Below are 10,598 nucleotides of genomic sequence, written 5' to 3'. Positions count from 1 at the left end.
CGATTAGCCGTGCGGTTCCGCTGTTAGTATTTCCCCCACGTGTGGTAGCTATTAGCGCCGTTGTCTGTATGTGATTTCTGTCATAGTGATGTGTATGTTGGAGCAGTTATGATCGTGTTTCTGGATTCTTTGTGATAGACATCACCATGAATAGCAGTATTGCCCAGTGGAGTTTGTCAAAAACGGTTAGCAGAATCGGAAGTATTGTTAAGAAGAAAGAAGTGTCAGCGAATGGCTCCGTTCCCAGTGTCAAATCATCTGCTAGTGTTAGTACCACAAGTGCAAGCGTAGCAGCAACTATTCCACCCTCTGGTGTCAATGGAAATCATAGTGACACATCGTACAAGGAACACTCCAGTGGTAACAGAATAGAACACACTAAAGACTCTACTGATATCTCCGATGCCAAACCTGCTCACATGAATAGTAATACTAATGTTCCAGATAAGGCTAACAAAGACTGTGAGCGACCTCAAGTCAGACGTGATTCCCATAAAGACTCTGCTAAAGCGGCGAATGGTGACACGGGTTACGTGGATGACTCGGATAGTGACAGTGACTTGGAACACGCGGAGAAAGACAAACATGAAAGTTCGAGAGGAGCAAAATCGAAATCACACTTGAAAGGATTAAACGTATGCTTTTACAAATTAAAGTAAGTTGACTGTTGACATTATTTAGAAACATTGACTTCCAATACAATCTACATTTTCACCCAATGATATTACACATAGGCAATCATAAAGTAATAGGTTTTATCATTGATACCTGTGTCAGATTTTGTGTTCGCTTCTTGAAATGAACTTCTGATAAAATAATCAGTGTTCAAGCTCAAAGAAAGTTGAATAACAAAGTGGCAAAGATGAAAGACATTTTGAAGTTTAGAATAGTTTAGAAGAAAGTTTCTTTTCTTAGAATGAAAATACTACGATCTGTATGCATTAGTACCAAATATATCGAACAATCATTTCAATCTTAGCCAGATATTGATAATAGTACTTTCCTTACTTGTTTATGGGTGGAGTTTGCCTGAATTTGAAGTTGATGTTTGTGATACTTCCTACATTTCTGTCACTTAATAAGTATCTTCATTTATCTATTTTTATAAAAATCTGAAACAAGTTGGCTGCCTTTAAAGCTGCATTCTCACAGATTGAAGGTTTTGACAACTTTTTTTTATTTTTTGTCTTGGAACGAGCCAATGTTTGCAAAAATCCAATGAAACCAGTTATATAAGACTGCTGACAAAAATAAGATCGCAGATTTTTATATTTAAGTTCAAAAAATGATGTTTTATGCATTTTTCCTAAACCGTTTAAGCCATAAAACATTAATTTTCGAACGGAAATAATATGAAAATCTACGATCTGATTTTTTGTCGGCAATCTTTTATCACTGGTTTGCAGATGTTTACGCAAAAATTTGCTCTTTCCAAGACAAAAGATTAAAAAGTTATAAAAATGGTATACCTGTGAGAGTGCAGTAAAGTAGTACCGATCACTGGGTCATCGAAAACATCTCATGAAACAGCCGCTATGTATATACTATTAAAGCGATGTTGTTGTTTTTTTTTGCAATATCAAACATATGATAACATCTTCTAAATATGACTTTTTGATTGCTTCATATGAGATGTATACATCTCTACTTTCATCAAACTGACACAGCAACTTTGCCCACAAATCTAATTATTCGAAATCATAAACACTTGAGAAAGACATTCGGACAGAAACTTTATATTTTGAATGAAATGGTTAATAATGTATGGTGAATAACCAGTATAGAAAATGTATTCACAGATCAAATGCAATACGGGTGTAGCCGACAGACAAATGCCTATCCCAGTAACAAATTGAAGCGGCTGATGCTATTCATCATCGTACTTCAAGCTTACATGTGTTGACAGAGCTCTACAAACCTATGTAAAATCCAGAATACCCAAAATTGTGCCGATAGTTGTTAACGTCATCGTGGTGAACTTTAAAATGGTTTCTGCTGTGGACGTTTAAAGGGTGCACGTTTGAACTGCAGTATTTCTAGGCTTGAGACAGCTATTTCAGCTGTACCTGTTTTAATAAATGGCCACATCATCAAATTATTCAATTTCAAAAGTTAACAACTTTCTCGTAAATCACATTGTTAACTTTCCCAAATTTCTGAACAAGCGGCACATCTATTGACTTATAACCTTAAGTAGTTTAAACCTTCGGTAAACTCAAAGGACCCGTTCATTAAGAGATCTAAGTCGTGACATAATCTTAAATCTGTATTCACGTTAAAAAAGGCAACCTATTGTTGTTGTTGTTGATTTCCTCATCATATTTATTTTTAATTTTGGTTTAAGTTCTGTCAACTCAAATATGTAGAGAAAACAATACCGAAACTATGACACTTCGATGATTTCAATTTACGACCGAAATCGACAAAGATCTTTATTGAACGGTCTCTGTTTCAGTAACCGTTTTAAGGTGGTAACTCCAAATACTTGTTAAAGGGACTAGACACCAGATGCAAAAAACATCGGCAAATACAGCCTTTCCTCAAAACAAGCCTAGACTTGTCAATTGGAGCTGGGGCCAATAATTGTAATCTTACTCCCAGATGCGAGCTAGTAGGAGGCAGACAATACATCATTTTACATGATTAAATGAATACACGCAACAATCATGATGCTGTCTCATCTGTGTTTCCCCGTTCGAAAATAGCGCTAAATTGTTTCCGAGTGCATCGAATGTGTTGATGAGTACATATAAATATACCAATGTTATTTTTGAACTTACATGGATTAACGTGGTAGGCAACCCCAGTTAATTTCGATTTGGTAAAATCCTCAAAAACTGCGAAAGATGCATGTGTCGTAAGCGATGTGATGCATCAGTAGGTAAGATCCATCGCGTTGTAGACAGCGATACCACTTTTATGTAAGTTTTTGACAATTTTCTTTTTTTCTTGCCATTGTATCATCTGGTGTCTAGTCCCTTTAAAAAAGATAATTAATGTTTATGTTTTTTCGAAGTTATGGTAAGCCTCGAAACTTATCGTTGAATTTGTGGTTGCTGTATGGACATGTCCCTGTAATTTGCATATTGTATTAATAATCAGTGTGTGTATACCACGTGATAAATTACGTCATAAATGTTACGTCAACGGCAACATATTGCTTCGAATTAAGGCTTTAAAGTCTCTATTCGAAGCGAAATATTGTCTTCAGACGAAGCATTTATGATGCAATTTATCACGTGGTATACACACATTCTTAACCTACAAATTGTCTTCAGATAAAAGCATGAGAGAGCAAAAACTCAAAATATAAGACAAGGCAAGACAATGAAACTAGACAACCTCTTGCAAGAAGCATATTAGTAACAATGCTTGCTCATAATTATGGTTAATAAAGTCAATTATTCTTCAATATTTCAGAATAACGCATTTTGACAAGCACTTAATGAACACTATTATAGGTTGAATATAAGACATGAATGGCCCATAAAATAAATCAATTTCCGAGTACACCTATATTTATTAGCAGAAAATTAAAATACCTGTTGCTTAATGTTCGAAACAGATTCCAGCCAGGAAAGGTTTATCAGCATTTTAATATGTTTCTGGATTGATTGCTGCACCTTGTGTTTTGAAGAAGATATACCCTGCAGGTGAATTGCTCCAAACAATCATATGAAGTGTTTTCAACAATAAAAAGTTTTACTACGAAACATTCTGCGTAAAGATTTTCAATTAATGCCAAAATGGAAGGACGCAGAATACGTTGAAGAAAAAAAAGAAATAATGGTTTATGTAAATAGGAATGTGATCATCAACTTAATTGGCAATAATTACCGAATAAGTCTGGAAACATATCCATGCATAACATTTCATGGAATTTGTTTTCGAAAACAACAACAAGATATAAAGTGTACTTTGCTATTTTCCAGAAGGAGGTTTTACGTAAGAAAGATTATATGTACTTTAGGGTGTTCCTGGGACGATATTTTCCCGTCTAATTGGCCAAATTACTTGGTACTAACAAAAACATCAGGACCCAGTGGGCAATTTTGGCAGCGCAGTAACTAAGCTACAAGCTGTGTTTTGGTTTGGGATGCAAGAATCTCCTCTTTGCGCCTGGAAACCTATCCATTATCATAGTATTTTTATCATGGCAACAAATTAACAGAGGCTGCAGTTGCTCGTCTTATCGCTTTGCATCAATTAGCTGCTACTTCTTTATCTATCTTATTTGTAATCTCTTTCCGAAATCTTCATCTTTATTTTTATGTAACATAGAACACATATTTCATACGATAATGGCAAATTGAAAGAATAATAAATTGGTTCAAGAACTAAATATATAATATATTACGCTATTAAATAAAAGTGCATCTACTTAGATTTTAGCCAGATTTTTAAAAGGACAGGGTGCTGAAGAAAAAAAATGTGGAGAAGAAGAGAGAAAAGTGCAGATTGTATCTGTCAGTGAAGAATTTGAACTAAATGATTTTCACAAAAAAAGTAGGATTTGTGCTTAATTGAAGATTAATAGGTTGCAATTGCCAATATGTCAAGTATGAATTTGTAATACTATTTTAAGTTTAAATTAAAGCATTTGTTATTATCTTAAACATTTTATTCCATGAAGGCAGGAGGAGGGTACACATGATGGCAGGAGGAGGGTACACATGATGGCAAAATGATTCTACTGACAAAGGACAGGGCGCTGTACCCATCCATACCTCTTTAGCTAAACCCCTCATCTACTGTTATCTGCTCGGGGTAATTGTGATTTAGCTAGGCCATGAGTTTCAGTTTGTGCCTCCGACTCAGAAAAGCAAAATTTTCTTTAAAAAAAGCTTTTTAAGAACTGAGATTGTAAAAATTGCTATATCTGTTAAAAATAATATCCTTTACAATCATGCACACTCTGTTGTGAACATATCACAATTATATACTAGCAACATCCTCAGCAAAAACACATATTCATATAAAGACGAGGACATTTTAAATACACTAGAAATAAGCACTTAAGCCTTATAATATTTTCAAGGCAAGGCAAAATTGGGGCTAAACTCTGTGGACCATCACATAATTAGTTTAGTACAACATGACTGTTATACCGGAAGTTACGCATATGTTCAGCTCACGCGCATTGCTGTCCTCCATCCCGCCCCGCCTCCTTTCCGACTGTATTATCTTTGTCAGAATGTTAATATTTTATCTATGTCCAACTTTCCGATCTTGGGTTTTATGTATATGTACGTATGTTACAGTCTAAAAGCCCGACTTTTGAAAACGTCCGACTTGATGGGACCAATTTCATATTGTTCTTTACATTACCAAACATTACATTCTAATCTTGCTGGTGTAAATGAACCAGTTTTTTTCAACTCCGCTAGAACGCAGCAATAAAGTAACTCAGTTTGTTAAGCATATTTTCTGGATACATAAAGTCCCCCTAAAGAGGCAGATAAAATCAATCTCAATCTGTCGATGGAAGCAACTCAGTGCAAATATTTTGATTCTGAAAATTCCCCCAAATTAAAGTGTACCACCTGTCGTGGGCTGAGACGCAGAGATGGTGGGTTCTAATCAGCTTTCAATGCATCACTTGTGAGATCAATCTGTCTGAAATCATCCTAGAAAAGCTAGGGGTAGGTGATGGAATTTCAACTTTGTTATTCTTTTTCATTGTGTGCTAATGTATTTTTGTACCACGCTTATCATCCCACCAATGTTTTATGTTGAATACTTTTTTAACCTTCACAATTTATTTCATCATAACCTGTCGAAACTTAACTTACCATAGTTCTGTCTTTATTATGTTATTAAAGGGACTTGCTCATGTTCTTTGTAAAATGCACTTTTATATATGACAAAATAGTGTGGCAAATCATTAGCAATGTTAAAACTAAGATAACAAAAGCTTGAACTCTTCAGCAAATGTTAATATTTGCTCAAATATCGTCTTTCATCACTTCAATAAAGTATTTTGTTGCGTGATTGGTTGATGTTATCAATGTATAGTTACATGTCAAAATATCCATGATTTTGCAGAAGTCCTAGTGGCCTAGTAGTGAAGGCGTCGGTTTTTCTATTTTTTCCTGACTAAACCGGTTTCGGCGCTCGCCCATCCTCCCCTCCACCGCCCCCACTAAAGCCAGATATTATTTTTTACAATCATTATATTTTTTCTGCAAATCCGATATCATGGAAAATGATCAAATAAGTGTTTCCAGATGCGTAACCGGGAAACATATGTTCGGTCCAAAAAGACGAGCGAGGCCCTTAAATATCATGAACATATCTCTGAACATTTTGAAATAACTATAACGCGTTTAAATGATAAAATAGAGTTTAGTCATACTTATATGAGAATTAGGCCAATATGTAATGTAATGTGATTATGACTGGAAAATGTATTCATGTTTACATGTGTGTGTACTTTTACCTGTGGCGAAGGCAATTCCTTCTTATGTAATTACTGTATACATGTCGATTAAGACAATTAGATATCATATGGATCCAATACGTTATCATGCCGGTAAGCACAGATTGTACTTATTATTGAAGTGTTTTAAGTATCGGGTAACGAAGTAACTTTACAATACTATCAAAAAGTGGTTTCGCAATTCCTTTGAACATAAAACTGAAGAGAGATCTTCTGGTGCTCATGGTGCTCAAACGACATCATACCAGTTGTGAAAACAGGCATCTCGGTTTGATATAAATTGTTCATGACATGTAGGGAAACGTACAGCATTGCCTATGCTTCCTAGAACCGGCGTTAAAACCACTGGCACCGGATGTTCAAACTCAAACATTTTTTTAAAAAATCAAAAAAAATCTTATAATTCCTCACTAAAAATTATAATACCGAATATGTGAAAAAATATTGAAAAATATTTTTTTAAATATGCACTTTGTACTGTATAACATACATAGTATAATATACAGTACAAAGTGCATATTTAAAAAAAAATAGTTTTCAATATTTTTTCACATATTCGGTATTATAATTTTTAGTGAGGAATTATAAGATTTTTTTTGATTTTTTAAAAAAATGTTTGAGTTTGAAAATCAGGTGCCAGTGGTTAAGACCTACTTTAAAGCAACAATCTCACATGATTGACAGCTTTGACCTTGATTTTGTTTGTCTCAGAATCAGCTCATTTTGGCATCAGTGCCTTCAATTCAGCTATATAAGATAACTCACAATATAATATATCTCAATTGTTTAGTAAACTGCCAAAAAAATTTCTTAAAGCGTTAATAACGCTTTTAGCCGTAAAACATAAATTTTCAAACCTAAATATGAAAGCCGCGATCTGCTCTTTTGTCAGCAGTCTTATATCACTGGTAATCAGATATTTACGCAAAAATTGACTTATTCCAAAACAGAAAATTTTGTCAAAACCATGAATCTTTGAGAGTGCAGCTTTAATGAATGCCTGGTTTGTTAATCCTCAGCTATGCGTCCTCTTTTTATTTCACTGGTGTCACAGCAGGTACCAAATTGATCATTGACTAATTTCCAATTATGGTTGTGTTCAAAGAAAAGGGACTGCACTGGATATGCGTTGACAGATCAATATGCATGTATTAATCTGAGTTCAATGGTCATAAATCATGATAACAGACACCGGAGGGGAGGGGAGCCGGACCCCCCCCCCGGACAAAATACCCCCCGCTCATTTCTGTATAGGTGATAGGTGGACATAATCACCCCATCATTTTTTCAAGGCGGATATAATCCCCCCTGATCATTTTTATCTTACAGAAGGTTAAGTTTAGTGTTAGCATTATACTTTCAAGAATACATATTCAGTGATTCGGATTACTTTATCCAATGTAACCTAGAAAGAAGAGTTTTGTTTTTTCCTATAATTGTCCGGATTCATATACCCGGAGGCATTCGTTTACAAACATACCATGGAAGTCATAAACAACAATGGGTAGGTGTTGAAACCTGCCCACGAGTATACTGTCATTGAACCGAGAAAAACAACATATCAGAGGAGAAATCTTTAAAAAAAACAATCCAGAAAAATTCACGGCTTAGCAATCGTCCAAACCTTTCCAGTCATTCAACGGAATGTGTAAGATGTCGGTTTTTGCATGTAGTTTGTAATTACTTTGAATGATTCCTGGCCTTGTTACAGTCATTGGATTGGTATTACACGGCTCCAAGCATTGTTAACATTGTGCAACGAAAATGAAATTCATGTTTTATGATATGTAGGAAGCTATTTGCGGTTTGGCACGTTATTTACAAGAGTTCTGTTTGTAGTGGGACTGCAGTTGGCAATGAGTTAGTATCCTCATTATTTCAGTGATCTCTATCGAAAACAACAGTTCCCAGTTTGACTTACATCAACATTATACAATTAGTTCATAGTCCTTTGGGTAACAGTCAAGTTTGTTTATCCGAAGTGGATGGGATGACATCTGAACTGTTGCCCGAGGCCAACAGGCTGTGGACAAACAGTTCAAAATGTCATTCCCGACATCTAGGGACAACAGCTTTGATTTTTACCCAAATAAACATGAACATGAACTTTCATGTCTTGATCAATAGTTTATCTTATCAAAAAAGGAAATAACTGTTTTAATACCTGATCAAAGTGTAAAAAGATGTTAAAAAAACGTTACCGTTAAAAAATAAAATTTGGAAATTCCAATGACGTGATGGCTAGAGAGGGAAACAGTTCATACTGTTCATTTCAAGACAAACTGATAGCTTTCATGTAAAACAGCAAAGTGGACAGAATTGTATGTATATAACGAATCATGTAATAAAACCGAATTATGTTTTTCTTTACACCTTTATGATACGTGAAGACGGTGACTTTTATGGAATGTCTTGAAAAAAGCTTCTGAAAACAAGAACAACAAAAACAAGCTGGCATCTGATGTGTTTTGCAGAAACAAATATCGTAAAAACAACAATAATTCTTACAGTAGGGCACAATAAGGTATGTATTTACCGCCAACTATTGCAACTAATTTACTACAACAAACGTTTTTGCCAGCCAGTCTACGTCAATGGTGAGCTGTCTGGAATTCGTATTTCCTCCGTGGTTTGTTTTCACATCAGTGCAACTGGCGCTCATCCTGAACAAAACCTGCTTAAACTCCTTCTGTATATACCTTGACTGACCTCCGGGAAATATTTCCTTCCTGTGTTTTGATCCGAATGCTTGGATATATAATACCGAGATGTTTGCAAACGAATGGAAGAGAAAGAAAGAAAGAAAACACAACTAAAACTTGAACACGAATAAATAATAATTTAGATATACATATTTCTAAACCTTTCTCACCAATTACTATTCAAATGCTACATGTATATTCAGGGGCGTAGCTAGGGTCTGAAAAACTTGAGGGCCCGATGATTTTATGTGAGTTTGGGGCTTTTTATATGCACATTACACACACTTAATTATACTTGCAATGAATACAAAAAAAATCAAGCAATACACCCTGCATGTTGTTTAAATAAACACCAAACTTGCTTTGATTATAATAATACAGACCTTTGTGTTGTTAAAAGCCTTTAAGTGTTTAAGAAGCTATTAGTTCTTATTGCATTTATGGGTTATACAGGGCGTTTTTGTTGATACCAAACCAGTTTCGGTTTTTGTTTCAAAGGTTTCAGCAGTTACGAAACCGGTTTTGATAGTTTTGCTTCAAGTATAAATGCATGGTTTTGTGTACATTTTCAACAATATGGCGGAGATTCTGTAGCTACTGAGCTACACAATTACTAATGTAACCCTTTTCATTTAGCTCATTTGCCCATTGTAAGGCATTGTTATAAAAAAGATTGAGTTTCAACAAACGAAGTTAATCACTATCCGCCATGTTGTTTTCGAAGTAAACTAGTTTTCGGATGGAACGAACCGATGAAACCGCCTCCGGTAGGGGTTTCGATAGTTTCAAAAACTATTCGGTTTTCGTTAGAAAACGATTGAAACTGGTTTTGGGTTTATTTGAAACTGTTACAACAAATACACAGTTCGTGAAACCGATATAAAACCGAAACCAGTTTATAACCAACAAAAACGCCATTAGATTTTGTCATTTTTGTAGGCCTACATGGCCTATATGTAGCTACGCCACTGATATTATTGGTTTCAAATTCAAGCAAAAGTGAATAAACTAATAAAAACTATTAACTAACTCATAAATTAAAATCAATATAATTAACTTTCATTTATATATAGAACACCACTGGCGGATCCAGGTTTCTCAGTTAGGGGGGGGGGGGGCGTAACTTCTGAAATTGACTTCTGTTGGCCGCTAAGTCCCCCATGTGTTTTCATGGTAATTCAGGGGGTCGGAGGCCTTCGCGACGGCCTCAAGCTCTTAAACTATTGCATGTGTTTACTATGGAACGCCGAGGCTCAATGCTTCTTGCGAAATGCGTTATGCAAATGCTATATATAGAACAATAGTTTCATTTTCGACCAATCGAATGGCCGGGTACGGAATTACGGAAGCTCGTGCTATGTGAAATCTAAATATAGTAACACCTCCTGAATAACGGATTTCCTTCGCATCTCGCATTTCGCATGAAGCATTTTAAAAGCATTCAGCATCTCGCATTT

General features: G+C 35.3%; 1 protein-coding gene across 1 annotated transcript in view; it reads left to right on the top strand.

The window, feature by feature from the left end:
* Window positions 1–53: 53 nt before the first annotated feature.
* The window catches only part of LOC128231828 (myosin light chain kinase family member 4-like), a 41,682-nt gene continuing 31,137 nt past the window's right edge, over window positions 54–10,598 (top strand). Inside the window, exon 1 of the mRNA XM_052945043.1 lies at window positions 54–655. Within this exon, the coding sequence (XP_052801003.1) occupies window positions 147–655 (509 nt within the window). The 5' untranslated portion in view covers window positions 54–146. The remainder of the gene's footprint in view (window positions 656–10,598) is intronic.

The sequence above is a fragment of the Mya arenaria genome, chromosome 4 (assembly GCF_026914265.1).
Source record: "Mya arenaria isolate MELC-2E11 chromosome 4, ASM2691426v1".
Taxonomy (NCBI): domain Eukaryota; kingdom Metazoa; phylum Mollusca; class Bivalvia; order Myida; family Myidae; genus Mya; species Mya arenaria.
Note: the sequence above shows the minus strand (reverse complement) of the source record. Positions and strands in the feature narration are given on the sequence as shown.